General features: G+C 34.8%; 4 protein-coding genes and 2 pseudogenes across 4 annotated transcripts; 2 read left to right on the forward strand and 4 right to left on the reverse strand.

Annotated features, from left to right (window-relative positions):
• Window positions 1–3,776: 3,776 nt before the first annotated feature.
• On the reverse strand, window positions 3,777–7,085 carry LOC111277132 (receptor-like protein EIX2). The gene has a single exon (XM_022863351.2). The coding sequence runs from the start codon at window positions 7,083–7,085 to the stop codon at window positions 4,044–4,046; it is 3,042 nt and encodes a 1,013-aa protein (XP_022719086.1). The 3' UTR covers window positions 3,777–4,043.
• Window positions 7,086–8,332: 1,247 nt separating this feature from the next.
• LOC111277154 (rubisco accumulation factor 1.1, chloroplastic pseudogene) lies at window positions 8,333–10,219 on the forward strand (annotated as a pseudogene).
• A 1,241-nt stretch (window positions 10,220–11,460) lies between these two features.
• LOC111277151 (1-aminocyclopropane-1-carboxylate oxidase homolog 1-like) lies at window positions 11,461–13,015 on the reverse strand. The gene is made up of 3 exons (XM_089763980.1): window positions 12,426–13,015; window positions 12,005–12,326; window positions 11,461–11,791 (listed from the first exon to the last, which is right to left on the reverse strand). Exons 1-3 carry the CDS (start codon window positions 12,956–12,958, stop codon window positions 11,540–11,542), a joined length of 1,107 nt encoding a protein of 368 aa, XP_089620106.1. The 5' UTR covers window positions 12,959–13,015; the 3' UTR covers window positions 11,461–11,539.
• A 2,085-nt stretch (window positions 13,016–15,100) lies between these two features.
• Window positions 15,101–18,496, reverse strand: LOC111277146 (receptor-like protein EIX2). Its single transcript, XM_022863376.2, has one exon. It carries the CDS (start codon window positions 18,400–18,402, stop codon window positions 15,364–15,366), a length of 3,039 nt encoding a protein of 1,012 aa, XP_022719111.2. The 5' UTR covers window positions 18,403–18,496; the 3' UTR covers window positions 15,101–15,363.
• A 3,645-nt stretch (window positions 18,497–22,141) lies between these two features.
• LOC111277134 (1-aminocyclopropane-1-carboxylate oxidase homolog 1-like) lies at window positions 22,142–23,738 on the reverse strand. Its single transcript, XM_022863353.2, has 3 exons — window positions 23,131–23,738; window positions 22,710–23,031; window positions 22,142–22,496 (listed from the first exon to the last, which is right to left on the reverse strand). Exons 1-3 carry the CDS (start codon window positions 23,661–23,663, stop codon window positions 22,245–22,247), a joined length of 1,107 nt encoding a protein of 368 aa, XP_022719088.2. The 5' UTR covers window positions 23,664–23,738; the 3' UTR covers window positions 22,142–22,244.
• A 759-nt stretch (window positions 23,739–24,497) lies between these two features.
• On the forward strand, window positions 24,498–26,308 carry LOC111277556 (rubisco accumulation factor 1.2, chloroplastic pseudogene; annotated as a pseudogene).
• The last annotated feature ends 1,090 nt before the right edge of the window (window positions 26,309–27,398 follow it).

The raw sequence follows: 27,398 nt of genomic DNA on the forward strand, positions 1-27,398 counted from the left end.
GCAAAAACCAAAAAAAGGCTAAAAGGAGAGATCGAACTTACTACTTTATAGTTAACATCCGTACGATCCTAAAATTTTGATAGGATATTTATTGAAGATGTTTATGACAAAAAATGCCTTTAATAAGCTTGTGAAATTTTTTTGTGGAATTATTAAAGGTGTTTCTTGTATAAAATGCCTTTAATAATTGCATACATTTTTTTATGAGGGGATTATTGAAAGCTTTGTTTGTCAAAAATGCATTCAGTAATTTTTTATTAATTTTTTAACTGAATTATTCAAGCTGTTTTCTGTCAAAAATGCCTTTAGTATTCACTCAAATTTTTAAGATAAAATTATTCAAGGCATTTTAATCGATAAACGTCGCTAATATCAAGCTTTGAATGACGTTTATAAGTAACAATACCGCTATTTAAATATTTAGTGGTGTTTTAATAATAAACATCTTAAGTTTTATAAAAATATGGAAGCTAGTGACATTTGTAAGTGAAATATCACTATAAAATTATCACTAATCTTTTATTTTCTTGTAGTGACACTTTTTTCGTTGTTTATGGCTGTGAGAAGACCATCCTATTTTCGAGCGAATTGAACAATATCATATTTCCAAATAACTTACTATTTACTAGAAACAGCATTGCCTTAATTTCAACTTTTCAAGTTCCAATATATTCTGAGAGCTCAAGTAAAAGTTGATTTATGCACACGACTACAAGACGCAAGAAGAAATAATATTCATCCTTATATATACATTAGTTTTTACACGTAAGTGATACACGTATAATTTTTTTTATTTAATAAATAATTTTTCAGATATTATAATAATAATGATAAATATCAATAATTTAATTTTAATTTTGGTATAATAAAAGTAAATTTGATAACTCTTTATATAATTTTAATTTTAATAACTTTTGATATATTTTAATAACATTTATTGAAAGTTTGATAATCTTTGGTAAAATTTTGATAACTTATGAAACAATTTTGGTAATTTTTTATATTTATTTAGTAACTTATGTATTATTTGGTAACAATTGATCCAATTTTAGTAATCTTTTATAAAATTTTAGTAATATCTTAATGTAATTTTGGTAATTTTTAATATAATTTTGGTAAGTTATAATATACTTTTAGTAATTGTTTATAAAATTTCTGATATCATGTATTTAACAATGCAATGCAAAGCAAACACATTTTTCGTTTTTAATATAATCGAAAAAGATTAAATTATCTTGAGGTAGAAATTAATTATATATATATATATATGCATATTAAGATAAAAATCGAGAAAAAATTAAATCCCTTATTATTTTAGTCAAGTGAACAAATTTTATATCAATTTAACAGGACAGTTCAACCACCTATTAAATCATCCAATTCTGCATATGGGATATCCAATTAAAGTGTTTAAAGGATTCAACAAATCACATAGTTCTAATTTTTATTGGAAGGTGTGCAATTGATTTGCATTTAATATAATATTAATTTTTGTTCATATGAATAACAATTATAAAATTTAAAAAATAATTAATTATAGAAGTCAAATTAAATTGCAAAAATAATATATATTAAAAAATTATTTCAAGGGATTAAAAAATTTAATTAGGTTATCAATAATCAAATGATTAATTCATAAAATATACAAAGAATAAAATCATTAATATACATATATATTTAACAAATCAATTAGAACAAAAAATTGAAAGGCAAAAATAGAAAAAAAAATGCTTTAATGACTTAATTATGATTACCTTTAATGAATTTATTTGTCGACGTAAATTACATGTGCAATTGTTTTTACAACAATTAGAGAAATAAACTTCATATATATACATATATATATATATATATAATTGTCTTATTCCTATGTATATTAATAAATTTTGATTTCATTCTATTGTATTTTATTTGATATGAAAAATCATATTTTAGATATTAATATGAGTCTTAATATAAAAAATGGGTCTAATAATAAAAAATTCATTTAAATTAAAATTTATAAAAAAAATTTACTAATAGTATTTTAATCAATCAATTTAAACTTTTTAAAATTAAAATTTTATTCAAAGAATTTGCGTCAATATTTTTTGTACTTTTTGAGTCTAATCATAAAAAAAGAGTCGTCTAATAAAAAAATTCATTTAAATTAAAATTTATAAAAATAATTACTAAAAAAATTTAATCAATCATTTTTAATATTTTTTGACATTAAAATTTTAGATAATTTAATTTCACATAAACATTGATTTTAATTTTAATTGATTTAAATTAAATTTAAATAAATTAATAAAATTTATATATTTAAAAATAAATTTATTTATTTAAAAATTCATAAAAATATTATGATTAATCACTTTTAATACTTTTAAAATTTACATTTTTATAAATAATTAAATAAATAGATGATATAGGAATATCTCATATATATATATATATATATATATATATTAGCTTTATGATACTCTCAAAAACTTTCAAAGTTGTTCAATCAAGTTTTCTCGAACTTCTTCCATCGAAAAAAGAAACTTAGTTTGCATTGATGGTCTATATGTGTAGTGATGATATTCACTCATACCAAAAGGGACGTTCAGTCTTTATCACAACTTGTCTTCGATCATTTTACTGCTTACCTTAAAGGACAATTGATTCGAATTTTACCTGTAACTAATGTGAACTGATTAGAATTTTCAAATCCAATTGATTCTCCTATTTACCATTGAATTATAATCGTATAAGTTGTTTTGCTAAGCCCCTCTAATTAATCAAAAGATATATATATATATATATAGAGTAATCTATGGTACACCTAAAACGTTCATACAAATGATATATATAATTGGAGAAGATTCAAGGATTGTTAAGCAATGTTGAAGAAGATTCGATGACCATAAAAAGCCAAGCAATTGGACAAAGTGAAACTTCCCCTCCTTCACTGCTCACTGTAAAAGAGGAGACTCATATGTTGAAGTCAAGCCCCCACTATGGTAGGCTTGGAAACTAATTAGAATCAGAATCCATTCAAAGACCTTAATTGCCACCAGTCTTATTCCATAGTTATAATGCCTTCCTTAATTACATTTCAATGGGTATCTGCATAATTATTGAACCCTTTCACACCTTAGTTAGGCACAGTAGTAGATTTCTAATTGCAGATGCTTTTTCACTTCTTTTCTTCTCTTTTACTCAAGTAATCCAGTCAGAAGAAGCAAAGCCTTTTTCTTTTTCTTAATTTTCTACTACTATTATAACTTATACAAGTGTCAAATGAAGAGCTAAAAAAGGGGAAAACTAGCTACATATGAGACAAAATGAATTCCACCTGCAAATTAATTTTAAGATTAATTTTATTATTTAGTTGTATTTTGGCCAATGAAAATCTTTCGTAGTTGACACAATCTATTTTTAATTTTTTTTTAAAAGCAAAAGGGTGCGGAGTAACAACTAAAATATAGTGAAAATATCTGAAACCCCCTAGTGAACCAAGGAATTCTGAAAATCTCATGTAACTAATGATGGTGGCTACTTAATTTTTGCCCAATAAAAACTCAATTAAATTAAAATAAAAGTTTGAAGAATCAATTAATTGCAATAAAATAATAACAGTCTGAATGATTATTTTATTTTAATTCAGTCATTTTTTTACTCTTCAATCAAAAAGATCAATTGATATATATACTCTATAATTATTAAACAAAATTAAAGTGACCAGATGTCTTGGATGATCAATTGTAACATTAGATTCTTCTGTAGAAGTGAATACTATAAGGAGTCATACATAAATCTTTTATTTAATAATAGAACTTAATGATTATTATTTGTGAACAAAAGAGCAAAGAACAAAAAAGACAACTGAGTAAAAGGCAAAAGGATGAAGCACATGCCGATCCGGCCTCATTAAAACACACTACTTTGTAAAACAAAGAAGCCCAAAACTTGTTGTTGGGCTCCCATTCTACCTATTGACTCACAGGACTGTTGAGCAATTCCTTCAAGATTTAAACGGATGATGGGGCGTAAAACTCGCACTCCCCATATATTTCTCAAAATCTGTCCCGAAAGGCAGAAAGCTTAAGACGAATGCTTTCCACCTTTTCATAGTAAGCCAATCCCCAAGATCTGATGAAATACAAAGGAGCTACTACACCCCAAAACCCCACCACAAATCCAATCACCACACTTACATAAATCCCATACTTTTCAAACCACCCTTCACTTTCTTCAACATGACTGCCTTCATTTGTAGCATTAGGTGGTGTTTCAACATTCGTGCTGCAGTCTTCAGTGACGGGAGGGCCACATAGGTGATTGCCAATGTAAGAGAACTTGTCAAAACTTTGGAGTTGGGTGCTTGATGGTATTCTTCCTGTCAAATTGTTGTAAGACAAGTTCAAATGACTCAAGAAATTCAAGTTGGAGAAGCTGACAGGGATTGGACCATGAAAATGGTTCCTGGAGAAATCAAGAGATTCTAATAACCTCATGTTGCCAATGTGATCAGGGATCTTTCCTTTCAAGGAATTTCCTGATAAGTTTAACGATTGCAACCCTTCGAGACTGGCTAGTTCTTTGGGGATGTCTCCAATGAGATTGTTGTATGACAGGTCCATGGTGGTAACAAGTGATAGCGTGGTGCTGTATTCGTCCACTCTTCCTTTCATCACCAATAATTCACTCCTTATGAATTCCCCATCCACGAAATAGTCAATGACAGCATCAGTGTCATATGGTTTTGTGACCATGGCAGTTAGATTCTTAAAGCATTTTGGTATGGCTCCAGAGATTTTGTTATCCCCAAGGTCTAAGATTTGAAGGGAACCGAGCTGACAAAGTTCCTCAGGGATATGGCCATCAAAAGAGTTTGAACGCAAACTTAGAATCACAAGATTTGGGAGACTTTCACCAATCCATTTTGGGATGCTTCCTCCGAGTTGGTTTTCACCAACATCAAGCATAAAAAAGTCTCTATTATTTTGCAAGGTCAATGGTAGCTCCCCGGATAGCTTATTGTTTCTAAGATTTAGAAACATAAAATCCAAGGATCCCAAAGAGTCTGGAATCTTCCCAGTCAGATTATTGTTTCCCATATTTAGAACCCGGATGCCTCGCCACTTCAACCAACAATCTGGAATTTCTCCTGACAGAAGATTTGTTTCAAGTTGAAGAAGAAACAATTTTGGTTTACCTAATTTGTTGTCACATAAAAAATCTGAAAGAGACCCCGAAAATGAATTGTTAGTGAAAAACAATGTTGCCACATCAGGGAGCACTCCTGGCAATGGACCTGTGAACCGGTTGGATCTCAAATCAACCAATTTATGCACTGGCAAAAATGGGATCTCCCCTTCAAGTCCATTATGAGAAATATTCAGAGACACCATTTTAGAAGTAAAGTTCCAAAACCAAGAGGGAACAACATCTGAAATTCCTGCACTGGATATGTCTAAGGTAGACAAGTCCTTCTGAAATTGAAGCCATGTTGGAAATTTTGGGCCAAGAAGCCAGTAACCCATTTCAATGGTTCGACATTGAAAAGGAGGAATCCAGTTTGAGTTTGCTTCAAATTTCAACTTGTTTTGAGATGCCCTTAAAACTCTCAATCTAGTGAGACTAGAAAAGAGCAATTCCGATACAGTACCTTCCAACAGATTATAAGCAATGTTCATATATTCCAGACTCATGGGCTGTGCAAGACTTTGAGGAAGATTGCCATCTAATTGATTTTCTGACACATCAAAATATTTTAAAGATGACAGGTTTCCTATGGAGATTGGAATGAGACCAGAAATGGAATTTTGAGAAAGAGACAGGTAAGATAGGCTTTTGAATAGTCCAAGTTGATCATTTAAATGGCCTGAAAGATTGTTAGTTGCCATATTTAATGACTTCAAGTCATCTGAGCAGCATCTAGACAAGCTCTGCAGAATTTCTGATATCACCTGATCAATTTTGTTATTTGACAAATCAAGTTGCCTCAAATTGACAAGATTTTCCAAAGAGGTTGGTACTGTTCCTTCAAGCTGATTTCCTGACAAATCAAGGCGAACAATGGAACTCAAGTTTCCAATGGCACTCGAGATTTTGCCTTGTAGGAAGTTACCTCTAAGACTGAGAAATTCAAGATGGTTCAAATTATACAACCAACCAGGTATTGATGAATCGAATGAGTTCGTGGAAAGATCAAGAAATTTGAGAGAGGACATGTTTTGGAGACTATTGGGAATAAGACCTCCTAGGGCATTTCCACTCAGATCTAAGGAAACAAGGCTATGAAGACTGAAAATCCACTTAGGAACTGAAGGGGATATGTAGTTGCCAGAAAGATCAAGTATGGAAAGAGATGTATAGTTAACTCTGATTGGTGGAGGATCATTATCAAGAAAGCAAGCTGACAAATGTAACTCTATCAAAGAAGGAAGTTTGTTGGTTACCTGCAGCCAATCAGTTGCTTTGCTGAGGTCCACTCCACTCAAATCAAGATACTTCAAGGAAGAAAGACCAGAAAGCCATTGAAGATTTCTAGCTTCAACCAACCGGTTAATACTATTATCTCCAAGGTTAAGATCTCCAAGGTTAAGATGCTGCAGCTTTGACAGATTTCCAAGTTGATGAGGAAGAGCTCCTCCAAATTTTGCTCCAGAGAGGTCAAGATATATTAAACTCTTCATTGAACCAAGGAATTGTGGAATCCGGATGTCTCCGAAGTTGTTATAACTAAGGTCTAGGTGACTCAGATGCTTCAATAAGAGCAAAGAAGGATTTATTTTTCCTCTCAGCATTGAGAGCCAATAAACTCCAATTTCAGCATCTGATAATATTGCATAATCTGGAGTTGGAGGCCTCAAGTCCAACTTGTAGACATGACCTGTGAAGTTGTTGCAGGAAACTCCAACCCAGTTACAGCAATCCCCACCATCACCCCAAGAAGATAGCCTGTTTGAACGATCAATGATATCTTGTTTGAACGTTAACAGGGCTTGTCTCTCACTGTCAATGCAAAGCACCCTGGAATTTCCCACACAAAAGGTAATCCCAGTAGCAACAATAGTAACAAACCCAATAAGAAATACTGTAACAGCACTCATTTTTTCCTTCATATATGACTTGAAAACTTGATACTGATATTGGCCAATTTATATTCCTCAAACTACTATTGTTTATCTATACTGAGCAGTAGGAACTCTTGAAAACTAACGCATAGAAAGTTGAATCAAAAGTTGGTAAAGATTGCCCTGAGAGTGCTGCATTAGTAGGAAAATACGTCATAGCTCACTCTTGATGCTTTCACTAAATTTCAAACAAAAAATTATTCATTGATTGTCAAAGGAGTAAATATTCATGAAATGGTCAAAATCAAAGACAATACTGTGGATTTTTTTGGAAGGAGCCGCGGTAGCTTGGAATAGAAAAAAAAACTATAGTCACGATATTTACATTTAAATGATAGATTGGATCAATTATATAAAGTAATTGAATTAAAATTTGAGTTTATATAAATTAAAATTAATTTTTATTGATCAAAATTTGTAAAATTATAAAAAAAGAAAGAGTAATCTGCTTCAAAGGGTCTTTTATTTCCCACTTATTTATTATCAAAAGATTCAGAAAAGCATAAAAGAAAGAAGGAAACAAACAAAAAAGTGAAGTCTACCCACCCAGTCAACGTCCAACATAATCGACAAGAAAGTGTCACACGTCTACTTTGAGATCTCATTAATTTGATTTCATTGAACTTGTTTTATACGATTCACGATCGATTAACATTCTCTTTACCAACCAAAAACAGTGCAATTTACCCCTCAAATAAGCCCTGGAAAAAAAATTTATCTCTCCTATTTGGTAAAAGATTGATCCATTTTGGCCGTATAGTTTTAAGATAGTTACAAAAGTCATGCAGTCTTAGAGAAGTTAAGATACAGTATCTTCTTTCTCAAGTGAACCAATGAACTAATTTAGATTTCTTATATTTTCTAGAATGAAAATCAATTATTGCTTTGATATGAGCGATGTTTATTATAAGTTTTTTCCTTACTTTTTAAATTAAATAAAACTAAGAGTGATTTTAAGTTGTTTTTATTATGCAAAAAGAGATATTATTATATTTATTATAAGTTTTTCTTATTATGTATATGGTAAGTTCAATCAATATGAAATATGTCATTAAAATATTTTTAGTTTTCACTAAATGAGACTTAGTTATGTTTATTATATCAATGAAGTTTCTAATTTTTAAATTTTATAGTGATAAAAAAATAATGAAAATTAAAAATTAAAAATTTGACAAAAACTTGGAAACCCAATGTGCTGTTCTTTCTCAATATGAAAATGCTGCGCCAAATTGAGTTTTGACTTTTACCACCAACCAAATGGGCCAATCTTCTCTCACAACGCTTTTTTTCGGCTCCTTCTTTTTCAAAAAGAACCCAAAGAAAAACCCATGCATTTCAGTTTTCAGACAAGGCAACCTTCTGCAACTACAAAGCTCTCCTTTTTTCCCTTCTCTCTCCTTTCCCGCAAAAATTCTGCCTTTATTTTTTCTCAACATGCTCTCATCAGCCTCTCTCAAACCCATCACCAATTCCAAATCTCCTTTCTTTTCTTCATTCTTAATCCAAGACCCATCTCTTTTTTCTTTCCATCTTTCTTTCCCACCTTCTAAAACCCTCCTTAAACCCATCTCATCCACTCTTATCCCCCCTAACCTCCAGCCTCAGCAGCAACAGCTTTACCAACCTTTAGCGCACCCCCATCTCCACTTCCAGCCCAATTCCATTCCCTTGACCCACAAGCTCGCTTGGATGTCTTAGCCAGCCGCCTTGGACTTTGGTTTGAATATGCCCCACTTATCCCTTCCTTTTACCAGGAAGGTTTTTCACCTCCTTCTGTAGAAGAATCAATTGGGATTTCTGGGGTTGAACAAAATAGACTAATAGTAGCTGCCCAGGTAAGAGAGTCACTCATTCAATCCAAAACTGATGAAAATGTTGTATCTTTTTTTGATACTGGTGGTGCTGAATTGCTTTACGAAATAAGACCTTTAAGTGCTTCACAAAGAGCTGAAGCTGCTCGTTATATAGTTGAAAATAGCCTGGATTCAAAGGGTGTACAAGACTTTGCTAGGGCTATGAAGGATTTCCCAAGAAGGAAAACGGATAAAGGTTGGAAAAGTTTTGAATATAAGCTTTCACCGGATTGTTTGTCATTTATGTATTATAGGCAAAGTAGGGAACATAGGAATATCCTTCTGAACAAAGAACTGCTGCTTTAAGGCAAGCATTGGAAGTTGCTGAGTCTGAGAGTTCTAAAAAAGAGGTGTTGCAAGAGATGAAAGGTGGGGAGGATGAAAAAGAAGAGAAAGGAGAGGTGTTGGAAGAGATGAAAGCTGGGGAGGATGAAAAGGCAGAGAAAGGAGATGATTTGGAATATGGGGTTCGGGTTCCAGTTGTTAGGATGAAGTTTGGTGAAGTTGATGAGGCTACTAATGTGGTGGTTTTCCCGGTTTGTAAGCCGAACGAGGATAGAGAGATTTTGGAAGCAGCTTTGGAATGTTGAACTGTAGGGGGTTTTGGTGTAGTGGAGGCTGAGAAGGGGTGGAAGAGGTGGGTGGTTTTGCCAGGTTGGGAATCGGTTGTTGGGTTAAGGAATGGAGGGGTTGTAGTGGCATTGGGGATGCGAGAGTTTTACCGCGGAAGGCAAATAGGTGGTATGTGGAAGAGCCTATTTTGGTGGTTACTGATAGGAATAGGAAGGAGGTGGTATTGGGTGATGGGTTTTATTTGGTGCAGGTTGATGGTGGCCCGATGAATGTGGATAGAGGATCAGCATTGAAGGAAATGGGCGTGAAGGAGAGCCTAGGAACTGTGGTGTTGGTCGTTAGGCCACCAAAAGAAGAAACTGATGGTCAATTGAGTGATGAAGATTGGAAATGAAAAGAACTGGAAGTGAGTGATGGTGTATTAATCTTGATTGCTAGTGGAGATTACTGCAGGCCATCCAGAACTTTAATAATGTTGCTTGAAGTCAGAGTCATATGGCCTTCAATTCAATACCCTGTAGCTAGATGCATTCCATTCTGTTGCCAAATGACGGCTTCGATTTGAGCTAATGAACTTAGTGTACTACTCTGTTCCATTATTGGCAGAAGGCAGTTCTATTTTTATTTTATACTTAACATTTAGTACATAAACTGATTCAACTAATGATATCATCCTTTCTATAATCAGAATCCAATATGCATGCAAAATATTTAAATGTGTCATAAAGGTGCCTAAAATTCAAATTATGCTAACTGCATTATCTTCTGCTTAAACTTATAGGAGCTTGATGATCTCATGCAATAGTTTGAAATTAGGAGGAACATTTCAAGCAATACAAAGTTTTCTTATATGGTGATTTATCTCCTAATCTGTTAGATGGTATGAATCTATGTTGGCAGATTCTTAGCAGTTAAACAAGTTTATTATATTTCTGACTAATCCACTGAGGCTGTGTGCTGGTATGTATTGTTGTGAGGGTTTTCGGCTGTTTAATTGTGACTGTCGTATCTTTTCATTGAATGCAAAATTTGAACTGTCTGCTTGCTTGCTTGCTTATGGAGATTAATATTTCATCAGTTGCCATTAAATATTGGGAAAAGGATGCAAGATATAGTTGTAAATTGCGTAATAGTTATTCAAATTCTTCCCACAGAGCTTTCATGACTCCTGAACTTTATCATCCTGCACTGGAACAAAGGACATCCAATTTGTATTTTTTGTGTCCTTAAATTGATCATGGCCCTTGTTAAGAGAAAAATGCACTAGAACCAAAAGTTTTTAGGAAGCCGTTACTGACCTCATTAGGTGGAAAGGGGAAGATAACTTTTTTTAGGAAACCATTACTGCCTTACTAGCATGAAGAGTGACCCATAATAAGAACAAAACTAATCAGCAACCTCCTAAAAGGCTGATAAAATCTATTGATGCTGAGAACAGCCCTGGACTTTTTAACTGTTGGAAACACCTCTATGTTGGCTTTCAATTTTCTGACATCAAATGGCAACTGGTGAGTTCCTGTGGTTTCTATATATGTATGTATATATTCAAATTTAGTTATCTCTAATTTACCAGCTTGGTTTCTTGATGCGCATATGCATTCATTTCTAGTTTCTCACCAAAACATAAAAATATGTTAGTGGCGGAACCGATGCTCTGATGAATTTATAAAATCAGATTGGTTGTGTTTTCTAAAAATTCTAATCATGGTTGATTTTAGAATAGAAGGAAAACTTACCACAATTCTTAGCAGTGATGGCGAGGCAGTAAGAAGCATTATATGTCCCTGGGAGTGTGAGACAATTGTTGCCTTTCCTGAATATCCCAACTCCAAGTTGGTTGCTCAGTCCACTAATGCTCCTAGCTTAGGTAGCTTCCTGTGCACTTAACCCAATTTTGAGTCCTGCAACTCTTAATTAACCATTACTTGAAGGGAATTTACAATCTGTGTATGTTTATTCTTTTGCCCATATATTACAATATGTGTGCATTTATTCTTTTCATCATTACAATCTAAAAAAAGCAAGTGCAGAATCGTTGTCACTTCCCAAGGAGCAGAAGGAATACAGATAATCCTTTATCAAGGTTTCCTTGTACAAAGGTGGACTATCTTCTGATAACAATTCCTTTATGGGGCCATAAAGCTTGTCAGTTGGTTCATAAAGTGTGGTGAATTGGCATGCCACTGATATTCTTGGGCCTGCCCGCTTAGCCCGAACTCTATGCTCAACGCTTCTGAACTTGTTGTTGGAGATTAGCTGCATTGAAACAGTAAATAAAATTATATTCCTTGATAAAACTAAAAACTGCCTTTGATTGTCATGAAAGAAGTGGGAAATAACAGAGTTGTTCAAAAAATAAATTAGTTAGAGCAAGCCTTTTTCTTAGTCTGCATGAAAGTGGAAGCAGATCAGAGAGGATTAAGACAGTGTATAAATTCAGGGTCTTTGTATTTCTATACTTGTATATACCTGTAAGAGGTCGCCAATATTAACTATGAGAGCTCCTTCCAGTGGAGGGATATCAATCCAGTGATCTTCATGAAGCACTTGGAGGCCTCCAATTTGATCTTGTAAAAGGATTGTAAGGAAGTCAGGATCACAGTGTTTGGCATGTCCTATTGTCCGGTCAGGTTCAGGGCAAGCTGGGTAGTAGTGACAAAAAAAGACATGCCCTTCCATGCACCCCATATCTGTGAGGTGAGAAGGATTGAGACCAAGGGCCTCGGATAGCAACCCAAAAAGAATTTGGCCTAAACTCTGAATATGCTCTGAGTACTCTATCAATATTTCTCTGCATTTCAAGCTCATGAGTTTGATTCAATCAACATTTTTCTAACAAATAATTGTGTAAATAAGGTTGCTAAGATCTTAGAGTATGTCTATAGTCTACCTGCAGGCAACTGGATACTCTTTGGGAGGTGGAGGGTTTGGAGCCATGGCACAATACAAAGTGTCCCTCCAGTTTGCAGCTTTCGACACGTACAGATCATAATTGCTAATAAATCTCACTTTCTTCTCCTTCTCACGTGAGTAAAATTTCATCTTCACCTCTTTCGGTTGCTCATGGAATCTTTGAACACCTGCAATGACCTTGTTGATGACATCTTGTGGGATGCCATGGTTTATAACCTGGAAGAATCCCCATTTCTCTGATGCATATCTGATCTTTTCAACAGTTTCTGCATATGCAGCACGATCTCTTAGATCTATGATGGGAGCCTGAAAACTACCATGATCATCCAACTTTGCAGAGAGTGTATCTTCAGGCGGCATGAAAAAGATTCGAGGAATTGTAACTACACCAGCATCAACAAGTCCCTTAACACCGGCTTTTGTGTCATCAAAGGCCTTCAGCTCTTTTTCTCTATCATAATCATGTTCTTCTGTAGGTAAAACTTTCTGCAGATCTGAGTCAATATCCATTTCTGCCAATGGTTTATGCAGAACTTCTTCCTGAAGTCAAAGAAGCCTTGGTTTATATCCTGTATAATACTTTATGTATGTGCTCTATATATTAGAGTAAAATGTTTAATTTTCCAATTTTCAACGTCACACACGAGGGGCTTTCCGAGGTCTCCAAAATCCAGCTTGAATTTTCCGCAAAAGCATTAAAGTCTTGTAGAAAATTTTCACCAATCCAAGAATAGTCACAATTGCATTGGAAAATTGGGTATTGGAATTTAACTACATAATAAATATTACGTGATCAATTTCATCATATACCAAAGTGAAATCTTTTTTACAGTGGGATCATGACTTTCTTTGTTGAAACATTATATTCAATTAATAGTACACTATCAATTAGTTTTAATTAAATTACAATTTAAACCGAATTTGATTGTTAACTTCAAGATTTCGCTTAAATCGATAATAGACTGATTTATCAAATCTTGTTTAAGTCTTATTATTTAAACATGAAAGTAACAAAAGTTTAGAATCAGAAGTTGCGAGAACCTATCTCTAATCCATGAATATTGGTATAATTTCAGTGAATCAATTTTCATTATAAGATCTTGAATTAGCAAAAAAGTAAAATTTTGCATTATGGAATGCACTTCTCCAAACAACGGAGGATTAGTCACATAGAAGACGTAGATCTCAATGATGTAGGAATTTTGTCAGTTAGATGATTGTTGTTTACTAAATTTAAGATTCTCAAAATTTGCCTATTATCTCGACAATATGAAACTGTAGCCACTAGCCACTCGTGGTGTTGAGTGCCGAGATGTCAACTCCGAAATTTTGTAGTTTCACATGTATAGAAAAGGATAGAACAAAAAATTGACAGGAAAGTCAAGTCATCAAAAAAAAAAAAAGAAAAAAAGGTTATTGCATAACATTTAAAGAAGTTAAGATTCTTTTTGCTTATAATTTTTGGCATAGTTATTTTTTTGTTAAATCAAATTTTGCTATACATGTTTGGTTAAAATTATGTAAATTGTTGAAAAAAGAATAATAATTCAAATATGAAGGGTGGTTTTTTTATTAAAAAGAATTACGTAGAATTTTTTTTTATATAAATGAGATAACAGCTTAAAAATAATAATAAAAAAAAGATTATAAGTGAGAAGATTTTAATTTAAAATTTATTATATGATATATTTTTAGAAATAACTATATGAATTAGTTGAATTAAACTTTAGATTTAATTATTTATAATATCTTATGTAGGTGTTATATATATGAAAGTAAAATATTTAATTTTCCAATTTTCAATGTCATTCCAATGAAAATATTTCTTAGTTGTCACAATCTATTTTTAATTTATCTTGAAAAGTAAAAGGGTAAGGAGTAACAACTAAATAATGTGTAAAAATATCTGAAACCCCCCTAGTGAACCAAGGAATTCTGATATTCTCATGTAACTAATGATGATGGTGACTTAATTTTTTTCCCAATAAAAGCTCAATTAAATTAAAAATAAAATTTTGAAAATAAAAAATTTTGTTGAGGGAATATGGATTGCCTAGATGTCAATTACGCGGTTCAGTGCGTTCACATGTATAGAAAAGGATAAAACAAAATTGACAGGAATGTCGACAGAATTTATGGAGTTAGGCACGACATAACATTTAAAGAAGTTAAGATTCTTTTTCAAGTCTTACAAAAATTATATATATATATATATATGTGTGTGTATCTTTCATAGTGGCCAATGAAAATCTTTCGTAGTTGACACAATCTATTTTTTATGTATCTTGAAAAGCAAAAGGGTAAGAAGTAACAACTAAATAAAGTGAAAATATCTGAAACACCCTATGAACCAAGGAATTTTGAAAATCTCATGTAATTAATGATGGTGGTTACTTAATTTTTGCCCAATTAAATTAAAATAAAAGTTTGAAGAATTAACTGATTGCAATAAAACAATTAAAGTTTGAATAATTATTTTATTTTAATTCAGTAATTTTTTTTTACACTTCAATAAAAAAAAATTAATCGATATATATAGTTTATCGTTATGAAACAAAATTAAAGTAACCAGATGTCTTGGATGATCAATTATAGCATTAAATACCTCTGTCGAATTGAATACTATAAGGAATCATATAAAACTCTTTAATTGAACAATAGAACTTGATGATTATTATTAGTGAACAAAAGTGCAAAGAACGAAAAAGAAAACTGAGTAAAAGATAAAAGGATGAAGCAGATTCCGCTCCAGCCTCGTAAAAACACATTACTTTGTTACAACAAAGAAGCCCAAAACTAGTTGTTGGGCTCCCATTCTACGTATTGACTCACAGGAGTCTTAGAGCACTTCCTTCAAAAGGTCATGGGATTCGAATGGATGATGGGGCCTAAAAGTCGTACTCCCCGTGTATTTCTCAAATTCTATCCCTAAACGCAGAAAAATTGCGACGAATGCTTTCCACCTTTTCGTAGTAAGCCAATCCCCAAGATTTGATCAAATACAAAGGAGCTACCACCCCCCAAAACCCCACCACAAATCCAATCACCACACTTACATAAATCCCATACTTTTCAAACCACCCCTCACTTTCTTCATCATGACTGCCTTCAATTGTAGCATTAGGAGGTGTTACAACTTTTGTGCTGCAGTCTTCAGTGACGGGGGGGCCACATAGGTGATTGCCAATGTAAGAGAACTTGTCAAAACTTTGGAGTTGTGTGCTTGATGGTATTCTTCCTGTCAAATTGTTGTAAGATAAGTTCAAATGACTCAAGAAATTTAAGTTGGAGAAGCTGACAGGGATTGAACCATGTAAATGGTTCCTGGAGAAATCAAGAGATTCTAATAACCTCATGTTGCCAATGTGCTCAGGGATCTTTCCTTTCAAGGAATTTCCTGATAAGTTTAACGATTGCAACCCTTCAAGACTAGCTAGCTCTTTGGGGATGTCTCCAATGAAATTGTTGTATGACAGATCCATGGTGGTAACAAGTGATAGTGTGGTGGTGTATTCGTCCACTCTTCCTTTCATCACCAATAATTCACTCCTTATGAATTCCCCATCCACGAAATAATCAATGACAGCATCAGTATCATATGGTTTTGTGACCATGGCACTTAGATTCTTAAAGCATTTTGGTATGGCACCTGAGATTTTGTTATCCCCAAGGTCTAAGATTTGAAGGGAACTGAGCTGACAAAGTTCCTCAGGGATATGGCCATCAAAAGAGTTTGAACGCAAACTTAGAATCACAAGATTTGGGAGACTTTCACCAATCCATTTTGGGATGCTTCCGCCGAATTGGTTTTCACCAACATCAAGCATAAACAAGTCTCTATTATTTTGCAAGGTCAATGGTAGCTCCCCGGACAGCTTATTGTTTCTAAGATTTAGAAACATAAAACCCAAGGATCCCAAAGAGTCCGGAATCTTCCCAGTCAGATTATTGTTTCCCATATTTAGAACCCGGATGCCCCGCCACTTCAACCAACAATCTGGAATTTCTCCTGACAGAAGATTTGTTTCAAGTTGAAGAAGAAATAATTTTGGTTTACCTAATTTGTAGTCACATAAAAAATGTGAAAGAGACCCCGAAAACGAATTGTTAGTGAAAAACAATGTCGCCACATCAGGGAGCACTCCTGGCAATGGACCTGTGAACCGGTTGGATCTCAAATCAACCAATTTATGCACTGGCAAAAATAGGATCTCCCCTTCAAGTCCATTATGAGAAATATTCAGAGACACCATTTTAGAAGTAAAGTTCCAAAACCAAGAGGGAACAACATCTGAAATTCCGGCACTGGATATGTCTAATGTAGACAAGTCCTTCTGAAATTGAAGCCATGTTGGAAATTTTGGGCCAAGAAGCCAGTAACCCATTTCAATGGTTCGACATTGAAAAGGAGGAATCCAGTTTGAGTTTGCTTCAAATTTCAACTTGTTTTGAGATGCCCTTAAAACTCTCAATCTCGTGAGACTAGAAAAGAGCAATTCTGATACAGTACCTTCCAACTGATTATAAGCAATGTTCATATACTCCAGGTTCATGGGTTGTTCAAGACTTTGAGGAAGATTACCATCCAATTGATTTTCTGACACATCAAAATATTTTAAAGATGACAGGTTTCCTATGGAGATTGGAATGAGACCAGAAATGGAATTTTGATAAAGAGACAGGTAAGATAGACTTTTGAATAGTCCTAGTTGATCAGTTAAATGGCCTGAGAGATTGTTAGTTGCCATATTTAATGACTTCAAGTCATCTGAGCAGCATCTAGACAAGCTCTGTAGAATTTCTGATATCTCCTGATCAATTTTGTTATTTGACAAATCAAGTTGCCTCAAATTGAAAAGATTTTCCAAAGAGGTTGGTACTGCTCCTTCAAGCTGATTTCCTGACAAATCAAGGCTAACAATGGAACTCAAGTTTCCAATGGCACTCGAGATTCTGCCTTGTAGGAAGTTACCTCTAAGACTGAGAAATTCAAGATGGTTCAAACTATACAACCAACCAGGTATTGATGATTTGAATGAGTTTCCGGAAAGATCAAGAAATCTGAGAGATGACATGTTTTGAAAACTATTGGGAATAAGACCTTCAAAGACATTTCCACTCAGATCTAGGGAAACAAGTTTATGAAGACTGAAAATCCACATGGGTACCGAAGGGGATATGTAGTTGTTTGAAAGATCAAGAATGGAAAGAGATGTATAGTTAACATTGATTGGTGAAGGATCATTATCAAGAAAGCAAGTTGACAAACGTAACTCTATCAACGAAGGTAGTTTGTTGGTTACCTGCAGCCAATCAGTTGCTTTGCTGAGGTCCGCTCCACTCAAATCAAGATACTTCAAGGAAGAGAGACCAGAAAGCCATTGAAGATTTCTAGCTTCAACCAACCGGTTAATACTATTATCTCCAAGGTTAAGATGCTCCAGCTTTGAGAGATTTCCAAGTTGATGTGGAAGGGTTCCTCCAAATTTTGCTCCAGAGAGGTCAAGATATGTTAAACTCTCCATTGAACCAAGGAATCGTGGAATCTGGATGCCACCGAAGTTGTTATAACTAAGGTCTAGGTGACTCAGTTGCTTCAATAAGAGCAAAGAAGGATTTATTTTTCCCCTTAGCATTGAGCGCCAATAAACTCCAATTTCAGCATCTGATGATGCATAATCTGGACTTGAAGGAGGCCTCAAGTCCAACTTGTAGACATGACCTGTGAAGTTGTTGCAGGAAACTCCAACCCAGTTACAGCAATCCCCACCATCACCCCAAGAAGATAGCCTGTTTGAACGATCAATGATATCTTGCTTGAACTTTAACAGGGCTTGTCTCTCACTCTCAATGCAAAGCACCCTGGAATTTCCCACACAAAAAGTAATCCCAGTAGCAATAATAGTAACAAACCCTATAAGAAATACTGTAACAGCTCTCATTTTTTCCTTCATAGACGACTTGAAAACTTCATACTGATATCGGCCAATTTATATTCCTTAAACTACTATTGTTTATCTATACTGAGCAGGAGCAACTGTTGAAAACTAACGCGTAGAAAGTTGAGTCAAAAGTTGGTAAAGATTGCTTTAAGAGTGCTGCGTTAGTGGGAAAATATGTCATAGCTCACTTTTGATGCTTTCACTAAATTTCAAACAAAAAATTATTCATTGATCGTCAAAGAAATAAATATTCTTGAAATGGTCAAAATCAAATACAATACTGTAGAATTTTTTGGAAGAGGCCGTTAGCTTGGAATAGAAAAAACAAAATTGTAGTGACTGAGATTTAGATTTAAAAGTTAGATTGGATAATTATATAAATTTATTGAATTAAAATTCGAGTTTATATAAATTAAAATTAATTTTTATTGATCAAAATTTGTAAAATTAAAAAAAAAAAAAAGAGTAATCTGCTACAAAGGGTCTTCTTTCCCACTTATTTATTATCAAAAGATTCAGAAAAGCATAGAAGAAAGAAGGAAACAAACAAAAGAGTAAAGTCTACCCACCAAGTCAATGTCCAACACAATTGACAAGAAAGTGTCACAAGTCTACTTTGAGATCTCAGTATTTGATTTCATTGAACTTGTTTTCTGGGATTCATGATCAACTTTCTCTTTACCCACCAAAAACAGTGCAATTTACCCCTCAAAAAAGCCATGGAAAAAATTTTTACCCCTCAAATAAGCCATGGAAAAAATTTCTATCTCTCCAATTTGGTCAAAGATTGATCCATTTTGGTAATGTAGTTTTAACATAGTTACAAAAGTCATGCGACCTTGGAGAAGTTAAGATACAATATCTTCTTTCTCTAGTGGACCAATGAACTAATTTGAATTTCTTACATTTTCTAGAATGAAAACCAACTATTGCTTAGATATGAGCGACGTTTATTATAAGTTTTTCCATTACTTTTTAAATTTAATAAAGCTAAAAGTGATTTTAATTTGTCTTTATTATGCAAAGAGAGAAATTACTATATTTGTTATAAGTTTTTCTTACTATGTATATTGTAACTTCAATCAATCGATATACAATATGTCATTAAGATATTTTTGGTTTTCACTAAATGAGACTTAGTTATGTTTATTATATCAATGAAGTTTCTAATTTTTAAATTTCATAAAGTGATAAAAAAAATTTAATGAAAATTAAAAATTAAAAATTTGACAGTAATTTGGAAACCCCATGCGCTGTTCTTTCTCAATATAAAAATGCTGGGCCAAATTGAGTTTCAGCCAAATGGGCCAATCTTCTCTCACAACGCTTTCTTTGGGCTCCATCTTTTTCAAAAAGAACCCAAAGAAAAACCCATGCATTTCAGTTTTCAGACAAGGCAACCTTCTGCAGCCACAAAGCTCTTCTTTTTCCTTCTCTCTCCTCTCCCGCAAAAATCCTGCCTTTATTTTTTCTCAACACGCTCTCATCAGCCTCTCTCAAACCCATCACCAATTCCAAAAATCCTTTCTTTTCTTCATTCTTAATCCAAAATCCTTCTGAACAAAGAACTGCTGCTTTAAGGCAAGCATTGGAAGTTGCTGAGTCTGAGAGTTCTAAAAAAGAGGTGTTGCAAGAGATGAAAGGTGGGGAGGATGAAAAAGAAGAGAAAGGAGAGGTGTTGGAAGAGATGAAAGCTGGGGAGGATGAAAAGGCAGAGAAAGGAGATGATTTGGAATATGGGGTTCGGGTTCCAGTTGTTAGGATGAAGTTTGGTGAAGTTGATGAGGCTACTAATGTGGTGGTTTTCCCGGTTTGTAAGCCGAACGAGGACAGAGAGATTTTGGAAGCAGCTTTGGAATGTTGAACTGTAGGGGGTTTTGGTGTAGTGGAGGCTGAGAAGGGGTGGAAGAGGTGGGTGGTTTTGCCAGGTTGGGAATCGGTTGTTGGGTTAAGGAATGGAGGGGTTGTAGTGGCATTGGGGATGCGAGAGTTTTACCGTGGAAGGCAAATAGGTGGTATATGGAAGAGCCTATTTTGGTGGTTACTGATAGGAATAGGAAGGAGGTGGTATTGGGTGATGGGTTTTATTTGGTGCAGGTTGATGGTGGCCGGATGAATGTGGATAGAGGATCAGCATTGAAGGAAATGGGCGTGAAGGAGAGCCTAGGAACTGTGATGTTGGTCGGTAGGCCACCAAAAGAAGAAACTGATGGTCAATTGAGTGATGAAGATTGGAAATGAAAAGAACTGGAAGTGAGTGATGGTGTATTAATCTTGATTGCTAGTGGAGATTACTGCAGGCCATCCAGAACTTTAATAATGTTGCTTGAAGTCAGAGTCATATGGCCTTCAATTCAATACCCTGTAGCTAGATGCATTCCATTCTGTTGCCAAATGATGGCTTCGATTTGAGCTAATGAACTTAGTGTACTACTCTGTTCCATTATTAGCAGAAGGCAGATCTATTTTTGTTTTATACTTAACATTTAATACATAAACTGATTCAACTACTGATATCATCCTTTCTATAATCAGAATCCAATATGCATGCAAAATATTTAAATGTGTCATAAAGGTGCCTAAAATTCAAATTACGCTAACTGCATTATCTTCTGCTTAAATTATAGGAGGTTGATGATCTCATGCAATAGTTTGAAATTAGGAGGAACATTTCAAGCAATACAAAGTTTTCTTATATGGTGATTTACCTCATCATCTGTTAGATAGTATGAATCTATGTTGGCAGATTCTTAGCAATTAAACAAGGTTATTGTATTTCTGACTAATCCACTGAGGCTGTGTACTGATATGTATTGTTATAAGGGTTCTCGGCTGTTTAATTGTGACTGTCCTATGTTTTCATTGAATGCGAAATTTGAACTGTCTGCTTGCTTGCTTGCTTGCTTATGGAGATTAATATTTCATCAGTTGCCATTAAATATTTGGAAAAAGGATGCAAGATATAGTTGTAAATTGCGTAATAGTTATTCAAATTCTTCCCAGAGAGCTTTCATGACTCCGGAATTTTATCATCCTGCACTGGAACAAAGGATATCCAAATTGGATTTTTCGTGTCCTTAAATCGATCACGACCTCTGTTAAGAGAAAAATGCACTAGAACCAACAGTATTTAGGAAGCCGTTACTGACGTCATGAGGTCGAAAGGAGAAGATAACTTTTTTTAGGAAACCATTACTGCCTTACTAGCATGAAGAGTGACCCATAATAAGAACAAAACTAATCAGCAACCTCCTAAAAGGCTGATAAATCTATTGATGCTGAGAACAGCCCTGGACTTTTTAACTGTTGGAAACACCTCTATGTTGGCTTTCAATTTTCTGACATCAAATGGCAACTGGTGAGTTCCTGTGGTTTCTATATATGTGTGTATATATTCAAATTTAGTTATCTCTAATTTACCAGCTTGGTTTCTTGATGCGCATATGCATTCATTTCTAGTTTCTCACCAAAACATAAAAATATGTTAGTGGCGGAACCGATGCTCTGATGAATTTATAAAATCAGATTGGTTGTATTTTCTAAAAATTCTAATCATGGTTGATTTTAGAATAGAAGGAAAACTTACCACAATTCTTAGCAGTGATGGCGAGGCAGTAAGAAGCATTATATGTCCCTGGGAGTGTGAGACAATTGTTGCCTTTCCTGAATATCCCAATTCCAAGTTGGTTGCTCAGTCCACTAATGCTCCTAGCTTAGGTAGCTTCCTGTGCACTTAACCCAATTTTGAGTCCTGCAACTCTTAATTAACCATTACTTGAAGGGAATTTACAATCGGTGTCTGTTTATTCTTTTGCCCATATATTACAATATGTGTGCATTTATTCTTTTCATCATTACAATCTAAAAAAAGCAAGTGCAGAATCGTTGTCACGTCCCAAGGAGCAGAAGGAATACAGATAATCCTTTATCAAGGTTTCCTTGTACAAAGGTGGACTATCTTCTGATAACAATTCCTTTATGGGGCCATAAAGCTTGTCAGTTGGTTCATAAAGTGTGGTGAATTGGCATGCTACTGATATTCTTGGGCCTGCCCGCTTAGCCAAAACTCTATGCTCAACGCTTCTGAACTTGTTGTTGGAGATTAGCTGCATTGAAACAGTAAATAAAATTATATTCCTTGATAAAACTAAAAACTGCCTTTGATTGTCATGAAAGAAGTGGGAAATAACAGAGTTGTTCAAAAAATAAATTAGTTAGAGCAAGCCTTTTTCTTAGTCTGCATGAAAGTGGAAGCAGATCAGATAGGATTAAGACAGGGTATAAATTCCGGGTCTTTGTATTTCTATACTTGTATATACCTGTAAGAGGTCGCCAATATTAACTATGAGAGCTCCTTCCAGTGGAGGGATATCAATCCAGTGATCTTCATGAAGCACTTGGAGGCCTCCAATTTGATCTTGTAAAAGGATTGTCAGGAAGTCAGGATCACAGTGTTTGGCATGTCCTATTGTCCGGTCAGGTTCAGGGCAAGCTGGGTAGTAGTGACAAAAAAAGACATGCCCTTCCATGCACCCCATATCTGTGAGGTGAGAAGGATTGAGACCAAGGGCCTCGGATAGCAACCCAAAAAGAATTTGGCCTAAACTCTGAATATGCTCTGAGTACTCTATCAATATTTCTCTGCATTTCAAGCTCATGAGTTTGATTCAATCAACATTTTTCTAACAAATAATTGTGTAAATAAGGTTGCTAAGATCTTAGAGTATGTCTATAGTATACCTGCAGGCAACTGGATACTCTTTGGGAGGTGGCGGGTTTGGAGCCATGGCACAATACAAAGTGTCCCTCCAGTTTGCAGCTTTCGACACGTACAGATCATAATTGCTAATAAATCTCACTTTCTTCTCCTTCTCACGTGAGTAAAATTTCATCTTCACCTCTTTCGGTTGCTCATGGAATCTTTGAACACCTGCAATGACCTTGTTGATGACATCTTGTGGGATGCCATGGTTTATAACCTGGAAGAATCCCCATTTCTCTGATGCATATCTGATCTTTTCAACAGTTTCTGCATATGCAGCACGATCTCTTAGATCTATGATGGGAGCCTGAAAACTATCATGATCATCCAACTTTGCAGAGAGTGTATCTTCAGGCGGCATGAAAAAGATTCGAGGAATTGTAACTACACCAGCATCAACAAGTCCCTTAACACCGGCTTTTGTGTCATCAAAGGCCTTCAGCTCTTTTGCTCTATCATAATCATGTTCTTCTGTAGGTAAAACTTTCTGCAGATCTGAGTCAATATCCATTTCTGCCAATGGTTTATGCAGAACTTCTTCCTGAAGTCAAAGAAGCCTTGGTTTATATTAGAACTTCTTCCTGTATAATATTTTATGTATGTGCTCTATATATTAAAGTAAATGTTTAATTTTCCAATTTTCAACGTCACACACGAGGGGCTTTCCGAGGTCTCAAAATTCCAGCTTGAATTTTCCGCAAAAGCATTAAAGTCTTGTAGAAAATTTTCACCAATCCATGAAAAGTCACAAATGCATTAAGCCATGGAAAAAATTTTTGCCCCTCGAATAAGCCATGGAAAAAATTTCTATCTCTCCAATTTGGTAAAAGATTGATCCATTTTGGTAGTGTAGTTTTAACATAGTTACAAAAGTCATGCGGCCTTAGAGAAATTAAGATACAATATCTTCTTTCTCTAGTTGACCAATGAACTAATTTGGATTTCTTACATTTTCTAGAATGAAAACCAACTATTGCTTAGATATGAGCGACGTTTATTATAAGTTTTTCCATTACTTTTTAAATTTAATAAAGCTAAAAGTGATTTTAATTTGTCTTTATTATGTAAAGAGAGAAATTATTATAATTATTATAAGTTTTTCTTACTATGTATATTGTAACTTCAATCAATCGATATACAATATGTCATTAAGATATTTTTGGTTTTCACTAAATGAGACTTAGTTATGTTTATTATATCAATGAAGTTTCTAATTTTTAAATTTCATAAAGTGATAAAAAAATTTAATGAATATAAAAAATTAAAAATTTGACAGTAATTTGGAAACCCCATGCGCTGTTCTTTCTCAATATAAAAATGCTGGGCCAAATTGAGTTTCAGCCCAATGGCCAATCTTCTCTCACAACGCTTTCTTTGGGCTCCATCTTTTTCAAAAAGAACCCAAGGAAAAACCCATGCATTTCAGTTTTCAGACGAGGCAACCTTCTGCAACCACAAAGCTCTTCTTTTGCCTTCTCTCTCCTCTCCCGCAAAAATCCTGCCTTTATTTTTTCTCAACACGCTCTCATCAGCCTCTCTCAAACCCATCACCAATTCCAAAAATCCTTTCTTTTCTTCATTCTTAATCCAAAATCCATCTCTTTTTTCTTTCCATCTTTCTTTCCCACTTTCTAAAACCCTCCTTAAACCCATCTCATCTACTCTTATCCCCCCTAACCCCCAGCCTCAGCAGCAACAGCTTTACCAACCTTTAGGCCTCCACCCCCCCCCCCCCCCATCTCCACTTCCAGCCCAATTCCGCTCCCTTGACCCTCAAGCTCGCTTGGATGTCTTAGCCAGCCGCCTTGGACTTTGGTTTGAATATGCCCCACTTATCCCTTCCTTTTACCAGGAAGGTTTTTCACCTCCTTCTGTAGAAGAATCAATTGGGATTTCTGGGGTTGAACAAAATAGACTAATAGTAGCTGCCCAGGTAAGAGAGTCACTCATTCAATCCAAAACTGATGAAAATGTTGTATCTTTTTTTGATACTGGTGGTGCTGAATTGCTTTACGAAATAAGACCTTTAAGTGCTTCACAAAGAGCTGAAGCTGCTCGTTATATAGTTGAAAATAGCCTGGATGCAAAGGGTGTACAAGACTTTGCTAGGGCTATGAAGGATTTCCCAAGAAGGAAAACGGATAAAGGTTGGAAAAGTTTTGAATATAAGCTTCCACGGGATTGTTTGTCATTTATGTATTATAGGCAAAGTAGGGAACATAGGAATATCCTTCTGAACAAAGAACTGCTGCTTTAAGGCAAGCATTGGAAGTTGCTGAGTCTGAGAGTTCTAAAAAAGAGGTGTTGCAAGAGATGAAAGGTGGGGAGGATGAAAAAGAAGAGAAAGGAGAGGTGTTGGAAGAGATGAAAGCTGGGGAGGATGAAAAAGAAGAGAAAGGAGATGATTTGGAATATGGGGTTCGGGTTCCAGTTGTTAGGATGAAGTTTGGTGAAGTTGATGAGGCTACTAATGTGGTGGTTTTCCCGGTTTGTAAGCCGGAGGAGGACAGAGAGATTTTGGAAGCAGCTTTGGAGTGTAGAACTGAAGGGGATTTTGGTGTAGTGGAGGCCGAGAAGGGGTGGAAGAGGTGGGTGGTTTTGCCAGGTTGGGAACCGGTTGTTAGGTCAAGGAATGGAGGAGTTGTAGTGGCATTTGTGGATGCGAGAGTTTTACTGTGGAAGGCAAATAGGTGGTATAAGGAAGAGCCTATTTTGGTGGTTACTGATAGGAATAGGAAGGAGGTGGAATTGGGTGATGGGTTTTATTTGGTGAAGGTTGATGGTGGCCGGATGAAGGTGGATAGAGGATCAGCATTGAAGGAAATGGGCGTGAAGGGGAGCCTAGGAACAGTGGTGTTGGTCGTTAGGCCACCAAAAGAAGAAACTGATGGTCAATTAAGTGATGAAGATTGGGAATGAAAAGAATTGGAAGTGGGTGATGGTGTATTGATCTTGATTGCTAGTGGAGATTACTGCAGGCCATCCAGAACTTTAATAATGTTGCTTGAAGTTAGAGTCATATGGCCTTCAATTCAATACCCTGTAGCTAGATGCATTCCATTCTGTTGCCAAATGATGGCTTCGATTTGAGCTAATGAACTTAGTGTACTACTCTGTTCCATTATTGGCAGAAGGCAGTTCTATTTTTGTTTTATACTTAACATTTAGTACATAAACTGATTCAACTACTGATATCATCCTTTCTATAATCAGAATCCAATATGCATGCAAAATATTTAAATTTGTCATAAAGGTGCCTAAAATTCAAATTACGCTAACTGCATTATCTTCTGCCTAAACTTATAGGAGGTTGATGATCTCATGCAATAGTTTGAAATTAGGAGGAACATTTCAAGCAATACAAAGTTTTCTTATATGGTGATTTACCTCATAATCTGTTAGATAGTATGAATCTATGTTGGCAGATTCTTAGCAATTAAACAAGGTTATTGTATTTCTGACTAATCCACTGAGGCTGTGTACTGATATGTATTGTTATAAGGGTTCTCGGCTGTTTAATTGTGACTGTCCTATGTTTTCATTGAATGCGAAATTTGAACTGTCTGCTTGCTTGCTTGCTTATGGAGATTAATATTTCATCAGTTGCCATTAAATATTTGGAAAAAGGATGCAAGATATAGTTGTAAATTGCGTAATAGTTAGTCAAATTCTTCCCAGAGAGCTTTCATGACTCCTGAATTTTATCATCCTGCACTGGAACAAAGGATATCCAAATTGGATTTTTCGTGTCCTTAAATCGATCACGACCTCTGTTAAGAGAAAAATGCACTAGAACCAACCGTATTTAGGAAGCCGTTACTGACGTCATGAGGTCGAAAGGAGAAGATAACTTTTTTCAGGAAAACATTACTGCCTTGCTGGCATGAAGAGTGACCCATAATAAGAATAAAACCAATCAGCAACCTCCTAAAAGGCTGATAAAATTTGTTGATGCTGGGAACAGCCTTGGACTTTTTAGCTGTTGGAAACACCTCTATGTTGGCTTTCAATGTTCTGACATCAAATGGCAACTGATGAGTTCCTGTGGTTTCTAGATATGTATGTATATATTCAAATTTAGGCATCTCTAATTTACCAGGTTGGTTGCTTGATGTGCATATGCATTCATTTCTAGTTTCTCAACAAAACAGAAAAATATGTTAGTTGAGGAACCAATGTTCTGATGAATTTATAAAATCCGATTGGTTGTATTTTCTAAAATTTCTAATCATTGTTGATTTTTGAA

The sequence above is a fragment of the Durio zibethinus genome, chromosome 7 (genome assembly GCF_047325235.1).
Source record: "Durio zibethinus cultivar Kanyao isolate XHJ-2024 chromosome 7, ASM4732523v1, whole genome shotgun sequence".
Classification (NCBI taxonomy): Eukaryota; Viridiplantae; Streptophyta; class Magnoliopsida; order Malvales; family Malvaceae; genus Durio; species Durio zibethinus.